Raw genomic sequence first — 21,767 nt, forward strand, 5'->3', positions numbered from 1 at the left:
CAGGTCAGGTTCCCCAGAGAGGTTGTGGACTCCACCTGTGGAGATAATGAAGACCCAACCCACGGCCTGAGCAACACGCTCTAGCTGACCCTGCTTCAGCAGGCCTAGATGATGTCCAGAGGTCCTACCAAACCTCAATGATTCCATCATTTCCTGTGCTTTGATAACTGCAAGCAGCAGAATGCGGTACTGGTTTCACATACTCTTCAAGGTCTCTTCCAAGCTGCGGTTCGTAGGGATGGAAATGGTGCGAGAAGCCATACAACCCCTCTAGTTCTAAGGCATTGCCCTTCATCTCCTGGCAGCTGACTCCGCACCTCGCACACCCCTCGCTCCCCCACACTGGGGGCAGGCCTGGTACCAGCAGGGCCCCATTCCCATGGCTCCCCATGGGGGACCTCGGACCAACCCGTGTGTAAACCGGCGGGGACCAGCCATCCTTCTCGGCTCTCCTCACCCTCGGACCTACCCTCAGGTCGGTCCGTCCGTCCCGCCTCAGGACGGGGAACGCGGGCCGCTCCCGCCGGCGCTGCCCATTGGCCCTGGAGGGGTCACATGGCCCTGCCATGCCGCCCGGGGCGCCGCGGCTGCTGCTGATTCATTGGCTGTAGTGGGGCGCGGTTCGGTCCGGCTGCGCTCGGCTTCTCTCGGCTGGGCTCGGCTAGCGCGCGGTGCGGCCGTTGCCGCCGCCTAGTCAGGTAGGATGGCGGGGGCGAGCGAGTGAGCGGACGTCACCCCCTCCCCACCGGCTTCATCCCGCCCGGCTCCCCCTCGTCCCGGGGCGGCGAAGGGTATTCCTGGGGGATGGGGGGGGGGAGGCTGCGCTTTTTGCCCGCGACGGAGCGGTGCTTCGGGGGCTGGCGGCGCGCACGGACGTGCCCGGTGCGGGTAAGAGCGGTGAGGGGACGGCGCTGTGGAGAGGGGAGTGAGTGAGGCGAGAGCGGGAGGGACGGGGCGGCCCGGCCCTGCCTCGCCCGCTCCACGGTAAGGCCCCCAGTCGTGGGTGGGTGGGTGGGTGGGTGATCCCGGCTGGGCGGCGTGGAAAGCCCCAGCCTGAGATAGCGCTGCCCCAGGTGCCTGTCGTTTAGGCTTTAAAAGGTGATTTCGAAACCCAGACCCGTCGGTTTTCGGCAAGCCTGAAGGTCTGGAGTGCTCCTCTGCTTCAATTTTGTTTAAAATAATTTAAAAAAAGCTTGCGGTGGTACTGTTTGTTTGGGTGATGTGGAAAATGCCACCTGTAGAAAGCTTGTGTGTTATGTTTCTGAATTTGTAGGGGAGCGATTCCTTCTGATGTCTTGAAGTCTGTGTGTTCAAAAGCAAAACAGCTAGAAAGCACGTAGCTTGCTCGTAATACGTGGAAATTATTTTCAGTCCCCCCGAATTGTATATTGGGTTTTACTCTGATTGCTGAGCGTTTGGATGACCTTAAAAATTTAACCTAAAATATTTAAAGGGAAAAAAAAGGCAAGGAAAGTCAGATAAGTTTGTGGTGTGTTTGTTGTGGTGGGTTTTTTTTCCTTTTTTTTTTTTTTCCCAGATGACATCTCCCTTTGTGCTTTCAGACCGAAGGGATGAATGTCTCTCCTCCGTGCAGCCTTAGATTACTTTTCCCGTTCTCAGTCTTGCCCTCTTCCGTTTCCCCCATGTTCTCTTCCCTAGTCTTCTGCTGATTCTCATAGTCTTTTTTTTTTGTTCCCCTCCCTCCCTTCTCCCTTAACAGTGTCGTCTTCACAGTGTCTTCCTCTGGTGAGCAGCCTCTGCTGACAGTGACAGGTATGGTAGGCAGTTCATGTCCCTCTCCTTAGCTGTCTGCCCTTCTTTTTGCCAGAGATGTTGAAATAAAATACCTCAATTACAAACCGGCCAAACTTCCCTCCAAACAGCCTCTGTTCCCTGATGTTTGCCTTGCTCCTCTTTGCCTATCAACCTTGTCCCGCACTTAACGCTGGATGGTAACTGGAAGCGTAGGCACACCATCAGTTTGCCACTTCTGTGAGAGGTGTAGCTGGTAGAGGGATGGGACAGTGGTGGCAATGCTGTCTTAAACTGCCTTAGCAAGGCTGGTTGGGGTTGGTTTATGAGAACATTGAGGCACTTCTGTTCCAGGTGTATTTCCCAGCCTACCGCTCTGTTTTGGAGCGGCGGCTCGGGCTCCTGTCTATTACTCTCATTTGAGTTCCCCAAAGGCTGTGTATGCAGGGATACAGATTTACGTAATCGCTGTGGAAATAAATAGATGTTTTGGTTTCTGCTTGGAGATAATCAGGTAATGGTCTCAAATACTGCTTGTTTTTTCTTGTCCATTTATGGTTTCCTATTCATGTTCCTAATCAGAGAGTCAAGATAATTTTTTACCACGGGAGTAAATACCTGGAGAGATGCCAGGGGAATGACAACTCTCCATTGACTGAGGACAGTCTGGCTCCGTTCTTGCCAAAAATAATGAGACATTCTGGGTATATCAATCCCAAGCAAAAATTTATAAATAAACCAAGCTATTGCAAGAGAATACTTTTTTTTTTTTTGAGGGGGAAAAAATATACAGAATATTAAGAACTGGACGAAGTAATTTACTGACTATTCTTTTGCTGGTTGTCCATGTACACTTTGTGGTGGAAGAGGTTTTAAAGAGAAGCCCAGATGATACTCCTGCAGCTTGTTCAACAGTTAAATCAAATTTCCAGTCTTTGAAACCAATAATACGAGCAAATAATCACAGAATCGCAAAATATTTTTGGTTGGATGGGACCTTTGAGATCATCGAGTCCAACCAACAAAAAAATAAAAAAATCCCAGAACACCAAAACCAAACCAAAACAACGCCCACAACCACACCCCACACCCACCCACAAACAGACACAACCCAACAATCTCGGGCACTAGAGCATGCCCTGAAGTGCCATGTCTACACGTTTCTGAAATACCTCCAGGGATGGCGACTCCACCACCTCCCTGGGCAGGCTGTTCCAGTGCCTGACCACTCTCTCAGTAAAGTCATTCTTCCTCATATTTAATCTAAACTTCCCCTGCCCCAACTTCAGACCATTTCCTCTGGTCCTGCCATTATTCCCTTGGGAGAAGAGGCCAACACCCACCTCTCTACACCCTCCTTTCAGGTAGTTGTAGAGGGCAACGAGGTCCTCCCTCAGCCTCCTCTTCTCCAAACTAAACATGCCCAGGCAATGTACAAATGTACAATATTTACAAAAATAATGCTGGCAAAACTTTAGTACAAATTTTACTACAAATAAATTAAGGCTTTATTCTGCATACTTGCCTCAGTGGGCCTTGGTTGTACTGTTTTAATGATGTTTCCTTGGTCTCTAGTGCCTTATTTATAACCTGGTGTAGCACAGAGACGTGGCAGGGATTAAAAATGGGAGAATTCAGACGTGTGCTTGTCAGTCCTGTGCTGCTGTCTGATTTACCTGAAAAGAAATTTGTCTTTGAGGCACTACAATAAATCGTTTGCTTCTTCAGCACTGGAAGGAAGGATTAGATCTAAAGACAGGAAAAAACAGTCCTGGTTTGGAAAAGTCCCAAACCACTTTGACTTGTAATAGGCAGCTCTGTTTCAGTAACTGAAATTCTCTCTGAACTGATTAAGGCAAAATTTACATCGTATTGTAGGCTAACTACAAAAGTTCAGAAAGTGCGTGTCATTCAAGTGTGGAAGTTTTCAAGAAAAGCTGTATTTTCTTATTTTATTTTGTTAGTTCTTGAGGAAACGTAATACATAAGCGACTTTTCAAATTGAAAAGCTCAAGCGTTACTTTGTGTCTGAGAGATTACCTCTGTGTGAGGGAGAGCATAAACCAAAGATTTATCCACCATGGCACAGTCAAACCGTGGTGTGAGATACCCAAGTGTGGGAGCAGCTCTGAACAAATGGTCTATTTTACTTAGGGTTTTGGAGTTTTTTTTCATCTCTGTCAGTTTGTCTTCCACTGGCTTCAGCATAACAAAACAACAAAACTATTTATGTGCAGAGAGCCACTGAGAAGTGGTGCTCTGAGAAGCGTGCTGTGGCTGTACTTCAGAGCAGATGGACATTACATGAAGATTAGAATCTTATTTTGTAATGGGAGAGGAGAAATGTACTCAGCTTCCACTCTGCTCGGCGGCCCTGGCACTTTGGTGGTTTTTCCACAGATGTAAAGCCAAAATGGAGCTATGAAATGATGCCTGAATGCACTTACCCAAAACCCTATGCATAGGGTTACATGCGTTAATATACATTCACAGCGAGATTATTTTTTTTTTTTGTTTTCAAATTTATATCATCTTTTATTTACAAAAAAAAATAGTGGTTTTTCTATCCCTACTACTGAGGCTGCTTTTTTTTAATTGTTATTAATAGATTCTTAAGTGATAACACAAATAGGTATTTTAAAAACAACTCTTATAGCTCACTAATCTTCTGATGGAGCCATTCCAGTTGACCTGCAGTGGGCTGATCGGTAACGGTGTGGAGAGGGGGGGGGAAAGCTTTCTTTTCTCTCTACTTAGAATAAGGCATTGGATTGACAGACTTCAAGATTAGTAAGGAAACCAAAACATCCCTGTCTCAGTGCTAAGCCTTCTGTGGGAATAAAGGTAATAAAAAGAGATATCTAATAAAAAAATAAGACTGCGTTGCCAAGCCGGGAAAATTCAGGAAGATAGTGCAGTCCAAAAGCAGAGGCATTCAGGGTAGGTCAGTTGCAAACTTGCTGTACGATTTACTTCATTAGTGGATATGCTGGAGCTGTTTTACTTGAGGGTTTTCTATAACAGATCACACTTGGACCTCTGAAAGGTTAAAGGTTGAAGAATTTGTAGTGTGAAAGGTTGAAGTTGGCAGTATTAGAAACAGCTGAGGGAAAGAGAGCCTTTCTTTTGGAAAGTGTGGAATATACTTATATGTACCATTCATAATGTTACAGGACTAAACAGTCTCAGTACCTTAGTGCTTACTGATAGGGCTTCTGCTAGTCTGGTGTGTTTTGAAACTGCCGTACGTGCAGATCTGAGAGGAGGTCGACTTTGAGTGAGGAGAGGAAGATGGGCTCAGCAATACCCAGAGCTCTCTCTGAGCAGAGCCTCGCTGTGTCTGCAGCCGTGTCTGTTAGCCTTATGCCCTCCAGAAGTGGCTTCAGTGGAGGTTCAGCTGGAGCACGTCTGGAAAAGCTGTTGAAAGGATGATCTTTCTTCTTTAAAACTTGCTCAGAAATTTAAACCTGTTATTCAGCTGTGGTTTTGTCTATTTGTTTTCTCTTTAGAAAGATAAACTTAACTTTGCTTAAAAGGAAGGTTTAGTCCTGTTTTCTACTGTGACTATAATAACTGTTGTTTGTTTTTTTGTGTAGAGATGTATTACTTGGGTGGAAGGGTGAATTCTTGTAACAACATTTGTTGCCATCTTGAATGTCAAAATGAAATGTTTTCTGAGCTCAACTGAAGCTCAAATTCTTACACTGAAGTCGGATGATGGATTGATTGTGTAATTCTGCCCTAGCTGCAGGAAACAAACGGAATTATGGCTAACACCTCTTTATTATTTGTAGATAATACTGTCTCTTAAGACTGTGTATTCTGGCTGTAATTTTTAAGGCTTTTGGTACTGGAGTTAAACTGAGCTATTTGCTTCGGTGTGTCTTGGGAGGAAGTCCCTACCTGTTGCGTGTCCCGTTACTATTAGTACAGGACTGAAACTTTAAGAGCAAAAGCAATACGTAGCTTCTGTGATGCCACGTTAGGTATAATTCAGACAAGGCTTATGAGTGAGCTTATATAGTGTTTGCTCTGTCTATTTTCAAATCCATGCCTCTGAACTCATAGTACTGTAGGATTTCATACCCTGCTTAACTTCCAGGTGGCCCCTGCTGAGTTGTACCACTAGGCGGGCATTAGTGCTTGCCTATATCATTATTACCTCTTAGGAGAATACTTGACAAACTGTTTTGATCTTTTATTTGTTAAATTTTACTATAAAATCATTGCTTTTAAATTAAGTACAAACAGTAGCTGTACTGTTAGCATGCAAATTGTATATAACTGTGGGGAGACCGCCTTTTACACTGCAGCACACGCAGTGCAAGACATTAAGCATTAGTACATGGAAAATAAGATTTTTTTCATGAGAATTTATATGCCTGGTAATTAAGCAGTTTATTGTTGGAGTCTAGTTTACATTGCACAGTTACAAGGATAATAAAACGTATGTTACATGACATGTAATAGACTGGTACGAGGCACAGATGTCTAAATTTGTTATTTGTCATCCTTACTTCCCAGAATAAGCAGGGGCTAAACCAGCATTTTTTCTCACCATTGTTATAAAGACCTTTTGCAATGAATTCAGCATCATTCCTGCTATTTTAGTGCAATGGCTTATGCATATGGTGCTGTTGGTAAGCATCAATCACAAACATAACCAATGTTAACAGTGGTACTTTCTTTTCTCTCCAAGAAAGGACCCAGGTGTTATGGACTCATGGTTAGCATGGATGATTGGGTTTTTTTTATTTTTTTCAGTTGTACAGTCAGTTTTCAGTTATCTTTCTATTTTTCTTGCTAAATTTCACTTGTTTAGTATAGCTTGCTTTCCTCTCTTTTATTGCAGGCAGGAAGACTGGATATTCCCTTGAAAAGACCACAAGTTTGATCTCAAATCCTGCGTATCTACAATCTTGAGAATTAGCAAGACGCAATTGGTTAAGTATTTCCTGCAGATTCCTTTCTCATCAGCGGTTGGGAGTGGAACAACTTGTTCGAAGCAACAGCCGTGTAGTAGGGTTGTAGAAAGATGGGGTCTGTATTACCTTTCAGCTCATGCAGTGCAGAGTAAATAAGTTTGTGTTTGCTTTCCTCGTTGACTTCTTTCCCTCTGGCCTCACCTCTTACTCCTTGGGATGGAGTAAAAAGGAACATGGTGGTGGTGGGTGATTCCATTCTTCCCCCATGCAGAATATTGTTGCTGGTTTGGGGACTTAGGGGGTATGGGAACAGCCCGAGTTGTTAACTTCTCACAGCTAACAGGTTCTGGGTGAATTGTACTGCCTAGTTGATGAAGTGGGGCATAATGCTAATCTTTCTCAGGCTAGGACTTCTTACACTTTGAACCTTTTATTTCCTGTCTGGCTTTTGGGATCTTCACAGTTTGCAAGGGGCCAACAGTTTGTTTGTTCAGTCTATGAAGACTGTAAAGTGCTTAGACTCTATGGAAATATGTGGAAAGCAAATGTCGTTTTTGATTTAAAATTTACTAAGTTGCCTGAGTCTACCTTATTGGCACTTTCTCTTGCTCCAGAAATGAACAGTTATGTTGACCAGTCCACACGGATTTATTCTTGTGTGTGCAGGTCAGGTTTGGAGGTGGTTGGTGCTGGTTACATGCAAAGCTGGTTCTACACCTACACAGAAGCAGATTTGCCTTTGTGGCCCCAGTGGTGGTGTGAGCCATGAAGTTGCACTTCAGATACAGTGTGTGTCCAGTTTTGCATTTGCAGTGATTCGGTTTGGAAGGTAAGTGCCTGTAAGCGTTGCACAGTGTGCTGATGATGTCCAGCTTGAAGCAAATAGTCTAACTGCAGTAGTGTTTGATGCCCCACTGCTGCACTTCAAAGCTGTGGATTTTGTGCAAATTTAGCCCGCTGGTCAAACTGACTTGCTCAGGTACCACTGGCAAGCAAGCTGTGACCTTACAAACTTTCACACACGTTACAAATGAGTTCTCATGAAGGTATAATTCAACTCCAGGAGCTGTGGTTGTGTCTCCATGGGGAGTGTCTGGGCACCTGTCAACATCCTTTATCTGCAGAGACCAACCCAGTGCTCCAGAAGAAGGCCATGAGCACTTGCCCTTTTAAGTTTCTAGGAGACAGACCTGCCTGAATCTACTGGCTGGCAGCACTGGCCACAACCCTGCTTTGGGGTTTCTTGAGTGATCAAGGCAAAGCTTTTTGTTGCTCACTTACTTGCTCCTGGAAGAAATGAACCAGGGTGAGGAAAGGCTGTCTGCATCCATACACATCAAAGTCAACAGAGGGGCTTTCATGTTTGCCTTAAACAACTCCTGGGCCCCCTCAAAAACCCCTCAGCAAGTTCAATTAGATGAGCTCCCTGTCATGCCTTGGAGCTGTGGGATGAATCACTGCTGTCCACTCCTGGCAGAAAGAGCTCTTGAGTGCATCTCCTGGGGGAATTCCTTCCCAGAAGCCCTTACCTGGCACCCGCATTCCCTCCCTGACCTGCTGCAGCAGCCCGACAGATGCGTGTGACAGGCCCCTAACATGCCAGCTCACCCTGCTTTGCTCTTCTTCGGGAGAAGCAAAGTCTTGGTGTTCGCTACTTTAGTTGTGCTGGTCCTTGTTCCACCACACAAGGCTGGCTTTTTAAGTAGAAAAGGTTTGCTTTAACATATTTCAGGCTGAGGTTTTGGAGGCATTTGGACAGACAAAGCTTACAAGTGAGCTGTGAGCTAGTTTGGGACAATGTTTAAACTTGGATCATTTAGAGGCATATTTTTATATTTCCCACAAATCCTGAGGCAAAGCTTTAGCCTGGGAGCTGGTGACCCAGGTTTCAGTTAGCACCTCTCCCTCCGATAGTGGCTTGTCTACAACATTTCTTGTCTAGAAACACTTGTAGTCAGTGGTGAAACACTGGAGCTTCTGGTCCTAACCTATAACTAAAACAGGACAGATTCTTTGTGTCCTGGAAGTGCCTGTTCTCCCATAAATCATAAATGGACACTAGTGACTAAATCGGGAGAGAGATCTGCATGTGTCCCAAGGTGGAAGGAGAAACATTTTTCGGGCTGTTTGTGTACGCTGTTCTGAAGTTTTCTGCTTGCAGGCTCCAGTTCGGCTCTTTTTATAACAGTAAAAGCAAGGGGGTGAGAGTGAACGTTGATGATGCCATAAGAGAAATATTTAAATGAAAGACTTCTCTAGAAGGCTATGAAAGATAAAAGCAGTCCTTAAACAGGAATGTGCTAATAAAGTTTGGCAAGAGCCCTATCATCGACAAAACACTGAGGAGGGGAAAAAGATGGTGGGAACCCTGTGCAGCACCAGGTAGTCTCTTAGGGCTCAGTTGCAAAATAGAATCATAGAGTCATAGAATGGTTAGAGTTGGAAGGAACCTTAAAAATCATCGAGTTCCAGCCTCCTGCCCTGGGGGGGCAGGGGTTGCTCAAATGAAAAGCAAGGTCTTGAAAGAGACAACAGACAGAGCTGAGGTGGCAGCAAACTGGGGCAAGAATCTTAGGTTATTCTCTGTGCTGTTTGCTTCTCCCTGAAGGCAACGGTTACCTTAGTTTATTAAAAGCAAGAGGAAAAAGCCTGCCTAAAGCTTAATTAGACATTCTTTCTTTGATTCCAGGATATAAGAAGGTTTTCTAGCCACTGGGAAAGCAAAAGAGGGACTTTACTGTTAACGCAGTCACTTGAAGTTACACTTACCACTTTCGGTTGTGTTTTTTAAGGGTTGGAAGTAGAAGATGGGAAACATCCACAGCCGTGAACTGGATTATCCATTACAGCCATCTCTTTTTCTTCCTTCTCTATGTTCAGACTATTTATTCTTTGTGGGAGCTTTCTGAGTAGCTAAAAGAGAGCGAGGGTAATGTGAAGCTCCTTATCCTGACCCAAGCAAATGAATGGGGTGGTTGCTTCTCTCTCTGCTCCCCCTTGCCCCCTTCCTGTTGGCAGATTGATCATTGTGAAAACTACACGGGTTTGAGTTGAGAAATAGATCCATTTCTTGTTTTAAAGGATTTATCACTTGCTAGTCAAGTTTTGATACATGCTCAAGGTTTTGAACGTTGTAACTGTGTATGAAGCTTACTTTTTCAGGCATATATTCATTGTTTATTTAAAATTGTTTTGAGACATTCCTGCCAGTATTTACTCATGGTAAAATAGTTACAGAAAGAACTTCTTTACAAATCTGAAAAGCTGTTTATATTGCCTGGGTGAATTTGTATTCATCATTTTGTGCCTGATTCCTGTTTTTTATGTATGGCCCTTCTCTTTACTTGCACAGCCTTTAATCAATCTAATTATTCTTAGGAAGGACTGAAGGTTCAGTTATTTTGAGGGACATGGGTATTTAAGGCCCTTCTTTTCAAGAAATTTCATCTAGATTTGACTTTGTGATCTGAGAAGTTTCATTATCCACGGAACAACTAATTGCAATAGTTTTAGGAACTGCATGAAGTCTTCACCCTGCTGGGTTTTTATTGAATGCAAAATTACCCACAGCTCAATTTGCTTTTACAGAAAGTATTTTGTAATACATTTCAAGTTGGATATACTGACTCTAGCTGCTGCAGCAGATGTTTTGCGCAGAGGTGTGCTCTCTGTTGGTGTGCATAAAACTGTCTCAATATTCTGGAAAAAATTACTCTGCAAAATGCAAATCCCTAGTGCAGTATTGTGGTAATGACAGAAATATCAATCAAGACGATTTAATGGTGCTTAATGTTGCATTGCAGTTTGGTTAATCTGTAGGGAAAAATCACTCCCGCTTTATTTTTCTTCCACATTGAAGCTGTTTATTAGCGCAGAAATTTAGGTTGGAAAGGACCTCTGGTGGTCATCTGGTCCAACCTCCTGCTCAAAGCATGTTCAACTCGGATCAGGTACATTTTTTCCTTGTATCTAATTTAAATTTTCCATTTTGCAAATTGTGTCCATTGCTTCTTGTCCTCTTACTGTGCATCTCTGAGGAGAGTCTGGCTCCATCATTTCTGCACTCTCTGACTGTAATTATAACTGTAGACAACACTAAGGTCTCCTGGGAGCCTTCTTTTCTCCAGGCTAAACAAACGCAGTTCCCTTAGGCTCTTGTGCATCTGCTGCTTCAGCACCCTAACCATCTTGGTGGCCTTCCTCTGGACTTGCCCCAGCATTGGGGCTGTTATTGGGGATACCTAAACCAGATAGAGCACCCCAGATACAGTCTTACCGGTGGTGAGTAGAGAAGAAGAAACGCATAGAACCCTTTGAGCCTGGTGGTGTCCAGCCATTTCTCCATCCCAATTTTTATGGCAGCGTTCACCCTAAGCTTCTGAGGCTGGTGGTTTGTGGTATTTACTATTTTTTGAGCTATAAAAGCTATATACAGTCTGAGGAGCCTGCGTTTGTACCTTTGTACACTTACAGGCATGTGTGTGGAAGTGAACGTAGATTCTCTTCTTTCCATTGAAGAGAAGCTCGGTGTTGACTAGTAGTTGGCCAGCAAAGACTGGGGAAGGAATGGGAGGAAATGCAATAGCCATGTCTGATGGGGCAGGGATACTGGATTTTAAAGGCACAGGTGAGAGAGAGCCTTTGTAAGCGTGAGTGGCTCTTCTTGGGAACAGTGGCGAGGAACAGGTCCCATGAATAAGAAAGGATTCTGTATAAAATCAAAAGATGCGCTAGAAGTGTGTAGTCTCTATTAACGCATTTCGTATCCACAGGTGTATATTTATTTAGGTGCAAGATGTCTGCCCTGAGGCTGATTTCGAACAGAACCTCCCAGCAGGCCTTGTCTAACTCCGATTACACCTGGGAGTATGAGTACTATGAGTATGGACCAGTGTCGTTTGAAGGCCTGAAGGCTCATAAATGTAAGTTCAGTAGAGATACACTCTATCGCAGCTCAGCTTGTCCATCTTCATGTTCCTACTCTTCATTTGTAACTGATTATTGTACAAAAATATATCTTCTAATTTTTTGGATTCTGAGCAGTTGGAGTTACTACTCTGTTTATTAGATTATAATAATAGTTTATGATTCTGTGTCTTTTTGTTGACTACTTTTCTTGTGCATGAGAGAACTGTGGATTTCTTGTCTGTGGTAGAAATTTTGTCAATACTGAGGAGCATCAGAGGATGAGGAACAATTTATAACAGCTAATACAGGTACTGCTACTTCTGGTAACTGCTTGGTATGATGTGTTTTGCTATGTTCTTCTTCCCGTTAGTGCTAAAAGGGCAGTGGTGAGCAGCCTTACTGCTTTTGTTTTTCTTCATAGAAAATAAGTTTAAGGCTAGAAAAGATTTAAACCAAGAAATTTCTCTTTCTGAAGAAACTTCTATTGTTAGGACTTCACAGGAGGAGTGCGCTAAATTGAGCATTCTGCTGGAGCTGACTTACAGTAGAAGTAACAAGTGGAGAACAGGGACCAGAGAGATGAAAACTATGGGTAGGAACTGAGAGAAAATTTAGGTGGGACAGGCTAGTACAGCTGGACCAACACTTATCTAAAGCCTAGGCAATGGTTTTGACTCTTCACAGAATGATACGGGGTTGGAAAGGACCTCAGGAGATCATCTAGTCCAACCCCCCTGCCACAGCAGGGTCACCCAGAGCAGGTTGCACAGGAATGTGTCCAGGTGGGTTTGGAATGTCTTCAGAGACAGAGACTCCACCACCTCTCTGGGCAGCCTGTTACACGGCTCTGCCACCCTCAAAGTCAAGAAGTTCCTCATCATGTTTAGATGGAACTTCCTATGTTCAAATTTGTGCCCGTTCCCTCTTGTCCTGTCCCTGGGCACCACTGAAAAAAGACTGGCCCCATCCTCCTGACACCCACCCTTGAAGTATTTATAGGCGTTGATCAGATCCCCCCTCAGTCTTCTCTTCTCCAGACTAAACAGACCCAAGTCCCTCAGCCTTTCCTCACAAGAGAGATGCTCCAGGCCCCTCATCATCTTTGTAGTCCCCTGCTGTACCCTCTCCAGCAGTTCCCTGTCCTTCTTGAACTGGGGAGCCCAGAACTCTTAAGAAATTTCTTTTTTTGCGGGAGCCGGGGAGGATATGGGGTGGGTAAAATTAATAAATAAATAAATGAACGGAGACTAGCTCAGATTTACTGGATGTGTTTTGCAAGCACTTTGCCAAAGAGAAGGAAAGCATTCCGGTTTTTTGTTTCTGAGCTGGATACGCTGTAAGAGGGTTTGAGCACCGGTCTTCAAAGTCTTGGGGAAGGGTCTCCATCCAGTGCTGGAGTACTGGTCCAGGGTGGGATACCTACTTTCTGCCTCATTCATCATGATGAGGATTCTGAACGGGAAAGAGGAATGTTTGCAGGGGCAGTCAGTAATCCAGAAAGGCTGATCTCTCTTGGCTCTGCACAGTCAGGAGGTTTGGGGGAGACTGTAAGGGTCAGAAGAAACTTGTTGAAGTTCTTTTAAGAACTAGAGCAGAAGTTGCTTTTTAGCCTGAATTGTACTTTACCTTATTTTTTTTTTTTCCCCCAAAGTCTGATGATTACTGTCTGTATTTTTACAAATGTTAGGTACTTGAAAAATGTAGGTTAGCTTTTATTATGTTTCTAATTTATATTCCATTCTCCCACTTAATCAGAGGCCAAACCTGATTACAAAGATCACTGATTACAAAGATTAGCTGCGGTGTTATGTACGTGCCTTCTTTTTAGCTCGGTGTGTCAAAGAGCGTGAGAAGGAAAGAAAATATAAACGATAGTTACCTTTGGATTGGGGAATGCTTAAGTGCATGGGCTTTTTTCAGATTTTTGGGATTTTTTGCATTCTCGGAGGGCTGAGTTTAATCCAGTAAAGGAACAGTCTATGCCTGTGTTGTGGGTGTCGTGATATTTCTTGACATGGTATGTTCTAGATATGTTTCTTGTTCTCGCTATTTCCAGTGGAGTTGAGACTGTCAAGGAATGTGGACAGACATTTAACTTCACTAAAATCCTAACCTGGGGAGGAAGGAGAAGAGATTATATATCAATATATAATATATAATATTATATACAATACTGGGGTTGTATTAGGAGGAAGACTTTGAATACTGACAAATCTTCTTTTTTTTTTTTTTTGATTTATTGGTTTGGGTGGGTTTTTTCCATGTAAGAAATCTTAAATCTTATGGCCTTTGGCACAGTTGCAAGTGGGCTTATTTTATTATTTTATATTTTATTATTATTTATTTTTATATTTTTATTATTTAAATAAATATAATAATTTATATAATAAATTTATATAAAATATATAAATATATCATAATATGTAATATATAAATAATTATCAATATAATTTATAATAATTATTTAATATTTAAATATTTTATATTTTTATATTATTATTTATTATTATTATATATTTTATATTTTATTTTCTTAGCCTCTGCTAAGAAACATAAATTTTGTAGAGGCAGGTGTCACAAATGGTGAGGTTAGGGCTTTGTAGACATGTTACCACTTGGAAATACTCCGTTTCCTTCCTGTGTTGTTACAACTTTGGTAGTATGGGTGGAATTCAAACCAGTAACGTAAACTGAGGTGAAAGCAATGAGAGAGGCTGCTTCGGTGAGGTGGCTGACAGTGTGGGGTTAAAATAGTGCTGTTGGCTCAGCTGTATATTGTACACTTGCACTGGGAGCTGTAATGAAGCCAAAGGGATAAATGGCCTGACCGGTTGGTGGGGAGGTGTGTCCAGAAAAAGAGACTAAAAGAAAGGAAAAGGACAAAACAGAAAAAGGGGTGTTAATGAGTGCCTGTAACTTAGGTTGGAGGGAGAGCGGGCTCCAGTTTGGGTGATGCAGGCTGGGAGTGACAGTTGGCCAGCTGTAAAACATCACTGGCCCTTCTTAAAATTAGAGGTGTGTGATTTTTATTTTTATTTTATTTATTTATTTATGGTACACAAAATATTTCACCCAACATGAGGGCACTGTTTTGAACCATAAGGTAAGATGAATTCCACAAGAGAAAGTTGGAGGCCACTTTCAGGTCAATGTTGATTTAATTAATTGTAGGCAAGTGGAAGTTCCTAATAATTCAATGTATATACTCAGAAGCCTGTTTTCTGAAAGCAAAGTAAAATTTATCAAAGTTACCTTTGAAAAAAAATATCGAAAAAACAGTCTAATACACAAAAATGCATTTCTTATAAACAAAAAAGTCTGTCTTAGGAAGGAAAGGAAGGATGATATTGCAACTTGGGAAGGTTGCGGGATACTTTCCCAATATATTTGTAACTCGGGACAGTATTGTAAATGCAGTCCTACATCCCATATTTTTTGAATAAATGTTACGTACTGCTTATTTTGAATAAATGTTTAGAAGTTAGTAGGTTTCAATAATTTGCACTTAAGTGAGTGAGACCTAAATTAAATACTGAAAAGAACTCGGACCACCATTTAATTTTAAACAAATCCCAAGATTTGATGTAATTGAGGCAGCAGAGGTTTGGAAGTGTGTCGGGGGCCACAGTGAAGCAAGGAAGATGCAGCTTTAGGCTCAGTACACCTAGGAATTCTGTTGGAGGTGGGGGGAACACCAATCAGAGGTGTGATTTTTGTGAGGAGGAGTATATCAGAATCCTGATTTTTTTGTTTTATTATTATTATTTTTATTTTTCTTATTTTTTTTCCTTAGTTGATGAGTGATGTTTTGCAGCTTGATCAATAAAATGTAGGTGCATATTTCTTAAGACATCTTACTTGATCAGACTTTACATTCTGCTTATCAATTCAGTTGCATATCATTGAAGCACGTTTGAATAACTGGTAGGTAATAGTAGCTATAAATGGTTAAGCAGTAAATTTTTTAATGGAAGTATTTCTTTTTAGATTAAATATTCAGGTAGTACAAATCTGGTAGGATGGTAGACAATCACGAGCTGTTGTGTATTAGCCAAACACAAGACATATCTTGAACCACTGAATACAGTCTATACTAGTAGAATGAATGATTCTGAAAATAATTAAGGGCTCATAATGCAAGGAATTACGGAAATAAACTCATACCAATATGCTTTAAGCATAAAGGAGTATTACAGACTCCCTCCCCCTGCCACGGAAACCTATACTCATACCACCCTCTGGTTATTTTTCAAAGGGTGTTGAGAGGGGGAGATGTGGGAGAGGAGAGATGGAATAAACATTGCAGTGAGAGACTTGAAACAACCTCCTTAGCTTACCAGAAAAAGGGATTAAAGAGTGACTTGATTGTGATAAAGTATTTTCACAGGGAGAAAATCTCAAGTTGCAGCAGGCACTTTGACTTCACAGAGAAAGAGCAAATGGTTTGAATTGATTTCCAGTTTCCAGATCTGCCTTTTAAGGTGGAAGATATTTCACAGCGGGAGTATGATTAACTGTTGGGGTCAAGCACCAGGCAGGATAGCTGATTCCTTGTTTTCTGGTGTCTTTAGTTAGTCCTGTGGGAGATTCAGCACAGTGGCTAAAGCTCTGTGCTGTGCCTGCTGCACTGGGTGAGATGTAGCTCTACAGCTGGCGAGGATCTTTGAGGATCAGTAGTAGACGTGCAATGAGAGGTTAAGAGTAGATGGGATACCTGTTCTGACCAAGACTTCCCTCTTCCATGTTAGTATGTTAATTTTTTTCTTGAACTTTTACAGTGGAAGATTTGAATATTTGCATAAACAAAAAATAACTAACTGAAATGACAGGTAAAAAGCACCTGTGTGCTGTGGGTCCTGGACCAGGTCATATTTTGGGTTGGTGCTTTGTAACTTTGGGCCGTGCTTATCAATTGACTGTTGAGCTTCCTTCAGGAGCAACTGGGGATCAACTTTGAAAGCATAAGTGGACGTAGTTTTAAGTAGACTGGCGATTTATCTATGGGTCTATTTGCTATAAACGAGAACAGTAGGTACATTTTATGCACACAGGCAAAACCCCACAGTCTTGCCGATTGCTTCTATATTTGGCTATTACATTGGTGTTTTCCTTTTAAGTTTTCCTTTTAATTAAGTGGTGGTTTGACTTCTTTTTTTCCAAATGCATTTGGTTCCCCTGACATTGTATTGCAGTTTTGTGTAGGTGAGTTGGAAACCCAAATCAAAAAGTATGACAAAATGTATTGTATATGTTGCTTATTGGTATTTGTTGAGATCTCGGATAAAACTATTTGCTGTTCCACTTATTTCAGAACTCTGTATCTTACCACTGAAAGAAAGCCAGATCTTCTTAAACCTGTGGTGTCAAAGAAATCCATCAAAACCTAGAAACCTAATGGTCTCAGCCTGAAATCGTTTAAAATAGCAGTTCAGTTCTACAGGGACAGAGGTTATTGCTCAAAATCAAGTAATTCTCTCTTCTGAGTTCTAGCACTTGAAGTTGCTTCCAAAACAATGCTTGGACGTGGGCTGGGCGTCACAAAGGGAGCTGCTCTTTATTTTACTAACCAAGAGAATTCAGTGCCTTCCCTATTTTATTTTGTTTCTGGTTTGTCCAGGCATCTGTGAAACTGGGGCTAGAAATGAGAGCTTCAATGGCAGCTTTCTGTATAAAGATAAATCTGATTGTTCTTCCTCTTTGCAATCCAGGAATAAGATGCAAAATCTTTTGGGATTTGCAGCTGTGCTATATGTGGAAGGGAGCTTTCTGCAAGTGCAGGTGTGAAATACTGATCATCTTGTTTTCTCTCTTTTTTTTTTTTTTCCCACCAGATTCTATTGTGATTGGATTTTGGGTTGGTCTTGCGGTTTTTGTCATCTTCATGTTTTTTGTCCTGACCCTGCTGACGAAGACAGGAGCACCACATCAAGAGTGAGTCTAAAAATTGGAATTTGGAAACAAATCCGGCTTGCGAAGTGGGGTGTCTGTTCTTTCGCAGCCCCCAAACAAGCAGCGACAGCGCTGACATTGCACTGGCCCAGAACCACCTCGTCCTACTCCGTTCTCATGAAAGGGTGTCATCTGTCTTTGTTTCAAATAATCTTGATTCCAAGCATTTCTAGGAGACCAGTTCCATAGAGTTGTTATTAATGTGGTCCCTATTTAGCAAATAGTCGGTAGGCATGCAGGAAAAAGGGAATGTGCATTTTCATGGGAAAAGGAAGACAGGCTGCCAAACAGGTGGCTTTAGATTACTGTTCTGCGAATAAATCGGGTCATTTTAGGTAGGCTTATGTTATGATGAAGTGGAACAGAGCGAATATTGACAGAGTATATACAAATAAAATGCAGTGCAGATGTTAAATTAAAGAAGTTGGATGATTTCCACGTGTTTGTGTGTCCAAGCCCAAAAGGTAGATATTGGTAGTATATACAAAATCTTCCCTTAAACTTGTGGCTCCCCAGAGTGTCTTAGTTTCTGCGGAGAAGTTGCAGTCGATGCTGAAATACAGATCAGCCCATATTTAACACCAGAGTCCCCAGCTCTTTCCAGCTGATAATTATGTGCAGACCCTGCCCTGCCTCAGCCGTTTATCTGCATCTGTGCAGCACGCGGGCTGTCGGTGTCCCTTCCTCTGAGAAAGTCTGAACCCGCGTCTCCTCTCAGGCTTGCATGCCATAAAGCAGAAATAAAGAGCCTCTCTGGAGAGTGAGATCACATGCGGGCAGGTAGCAATGATGAGAAGCTGATTGTGATAAGCAATTGGTGCTTATCACTTCCCAAAGCAGCCTGTTTCTGTCTACCGAGGGCCCTTTGCTATTTAGTCAGATGTAGACTGGGTCTGAAACTTCATGTAATAGCACATCTCCAGAGGCTGGGTCGTGTCAGGGAGGACGCACGTCTATCGTGAACCTCTTCTGCTAAGCTTTTGCTTCTGTGAGAAGGAAATAGAAAGGCAGAAGAATTCAGCTTCCCAGAACTGACTTGTTGAATTTAATGGCTGGTATTTTTGCCTCCCTTACAGACTTCATAAAGTAGCCAGAGCCTGCTTCCAAATCTATTTAAAGTCCTTGTAAGCAATGGTGTGTTGCCCCTTTTCCCTGGAGATCTTGTTTCTCAGCTGAGCATCTAAGTCTGTACCCCATGTGAATAATAAGAGAGAGGAAGAAGTGATGAAGCCAAATGTACAACAAAGAGAATTTAATATGGATATTTGTCAAAAGCTTGTATACTTGTAAAAATGTACTTTCAGGTAGCAGAGGGCTTCTTGGAACCTCCTGCTGTGGTTCTGCTTCCTTCATCAATTTTCTTGGAACAGGTTGCTGAGGGAGTTTGTGAAACCTCCATTTTTTGGTCAACTTTCCCACCCAGATAACCTGATCTGAATTAAGGGTTGGCCTTGCCGTGATGAGGGCGTTAGGCTTAGAGACCTCCAGAAGTCCCTTCCGATCTAAATCTTAATAGGACTTTTCTTCAGCTGCTGGAGACAGCCTGTTAGATCCCGGTCCAGTTTCTCACAGAGCCCAGTTATTCCTTCCTGTATTTATTTTAAGCTTCCTTTACAGCTTTGGGAGCTTGCCCAATTATTATGTACACTGACTTGGCACCCTGAACAAATTTGAGCGCTGTTTTTTCGAGATTTGGGAACCCAACGTGTATGATACTGGAATACAGTATGGGTAGTGAATACTGTTATTTCCTCTTTATTTTTGACACACGCATATAAAAACTGGAGAACGCAAGTAGCTACCTGTAAAACCAGTGCAGATCATGGTTTTAGTTTGCCTGTGTCTTCTCTCTTTATACCTGACTGGATTCTTCGTGACTCATGGTTTCATTAGCGGGCTGTCTTGCAGCTCTCCTTTAGAAATAGATGTTAATGGGGTTCCTAGGTCTTGGGAGAAAGCCAGGCTGATTGATGGACATGTCTCCGACTTCGGTAAGTCAATTTGGCTGTTCTTTAAAGTGCCATTAGCTTGAGAGGTAAGTGTAGCTGGGTTCAGATGGATGGATCCAAAGTAGAATACTCTGATTTTTCTAGCAGTGTGCTTTTCTTGGCTTGATATAAAGGGGTATGATAGCACATACTTTTGAAAATTGTACGAGCTCTTCAGATTGGGTACATTCTTGGACCAGAAAAGAAAAGGGTCAAGATATGGATGGGGAGAGGTAGAAGTTTATTTAGTTGTGGAAATGGTGCCTGTTGCGCTCTCCTTTTGTTTGCTTCCACATTAGTATGTGTAGAACATCAGCTTGTGCGACAAAAAATTGTGTTGACAATCTTCCGGAATTTTGGCCTGCAAAGTAAGTCTCATTCATCACTCAGGAGAAAGCAGTACACTGTGTTTGTTCCGGCTTGTAAAAATGTCCTTAAAAATGCATTTGTGCAGCAAATTCATACGTTCATGTGACTTACCTGCACACAAAATATTGGCTGATGTAATCTCAAAGCTTCGTGCAGCTATTGAGGCAGGTTGTACGATTAGTTGCGGTAAACGTACAATGACTGAGACTTTTATTTAAGAAATCGGTTGGTTTCAGTTAAGGATTCTGGGGTGAAATCCACTCAGAGACAGGCAGATCCACTGAAACAAAACCTCCTTCTACAGGTATATGTGTGTGTTTTCCGAAAACTCATCCAGGGAGGTTTCTCAGGTTCGTGGTAGCACTTCTGGCTTGGTACCAAGGATCTGTTTAGATGCTCCAGGTTCCCTTTGGGATGCGAAATCCTGCTGTTTTGGAGGATTGGCTACTTATTCCTTTTCCTGATTTGCCAGATACTCCAGGTCGTTTCAGGGAGTGTTGAGAGAGGGGTGTTTAAGCTATAGAGGAATCTCAAGTGTCAAAACCAAACCAGTAAGTCCCTGTTAGAAGGGTATACTGGGCAAAATGGTCTGTACCCTGACAGTGCACTCAAGTCCAGTGGGCAGTCATAGAATCACAGAATGGTTTGGGTTGGAAGGGACCTTAAAGATCATCGAGTTCCAACCCCCTGCCACGGGCAGGGACACCTCCCACCAGACCAGGTTGCTCAAAACCCCGTCCAACCCAGAGTTTAATTGTAAATCTGACAGACCAGAACCCAGCATCGCAGACTGGGAGATGGCCAGAAAAGGGAGCTTGGGTGAGTTCATTGGCAAATCCAGTACCTCATTCCAGTACCTAAAGGGGGCTACAGGAGAGATGGGGAGGGACTCTTTATCAGGGAGTGGATTGATAGGACGAGGGGTAATGGTTTTAAACTGGAAGAGGGGAGATTTAGATACTAGGAAGAAATTCTTTCCTGTGAGGGTGGTGAGACACTGGAACAGCCCATTCCAATGCTTAATAACCCTTTCAGTGTCAAAATTTTTCCTGCCATCCAATCTGAACCTCCCCTGGTGCAACTTGAGGCCATTTCGTCTTATCCTAAATAGTTCTACTTTCGTGCTTACTGTGTTTTTCTTTTTCCTCCTCAGCAACGCAGAGCCCTCCGAAAAAAGATTTCGCATGAATAGCTTTGTGGCAGATTTTGGAAGACCTCTGGAGTCGGAGAGGGTCTTTTCTCGTCAAATAGCTGAAGAATCCCGCTCACTTTTCCATTTCTGCATTAATGAAGTGGAACATTTGGACAAAGAAAAACAAAATCAGAAAGGTTCAGGTCTGGAGAGTAATATCCTCTTTCAGGAAGTTCCCAGGAGCAGTGGAATGTTTGAGGAGGACCTCAGTTGTCTTACCAAATTTAACATCCCTAACTTTGTGAACACGGAACAGAACTCTTCACTGGGTGAGGACGATCTCCTCATCTCCGAGCCACCCATCATTTTAGAAAGCAAATCGGTAGCACAGTCTTCCCACCGCATCCTTGACTGAAGTCTTTGGCTTGAAGGGAAACGCTCCCATTGTTGTCTGGTTTAAAGCCTTTCTTGGCCTTCTGGTATTTTGATGGAAGCTATTTCAGACCTCTGCTTTTTATTGTCCGTAAGACTGGCCGTGCTGACAGAATTCGGCTTAGACGGAAGTAAAACACTTGAGTGCATTATTCTGATGCCCTCTGTGGTCTGAACCTTTTGCCCGGCATTATTTTTGCTTTCTGATTTAATTTTTTTTTTTTTTTTTTTAAAATGACTGCTTATATCCAGCTTCTGAAGGATACCGTAATAACTTGCAGGGACTGTGAAGGCTGGAGCCTAGCGTTGGGA

General features: G+C 42.7%; 1 protein-coding gene across 1 annotated transcript; it reads left to right on the forward strand.

Moving 5' to 3' along the window:
• The first annotated feature begins 11,472 nt into the window (after nucleotides 1-11,472).
• Nucleotides 11,473-21,438, forward strand: MRAP2 (melanocortin 2 receptor accessory protein 2). Its single transcript, XM_074150915.1, has 3 exons — nucleotides 11,473-11,599; nucleotides 17,417-17,516; nucleotides 21,045-21,438. The coding sequence occupies exons 1-3, from the start codon at nucleotides 11,473-11,475 to the stop codon at nucleotides 21,436-21,438; spliced, it is 621 nt and encodes a 206-aa protein (XP_074007016.1).
• The last annotated feature ends 329 nt before the right edge of the window (nucleotides 21,439-21,767 follow it).

Source organism: Numenius arquata, chromosome 7 (assembly GCF_964106895.1).
Source record: "Numenius arquata chromosome 7, bNumArq3.hap1.1, whole genome shotgun sequence".
In the NCBI taxonomy this organism is placed as follows: domain Eukaryota; kingdom Metazoa; phylum Chordata; class Aves; order Charadriiformes; family Scolopacidae; genus Numenius; species Numenius arquata.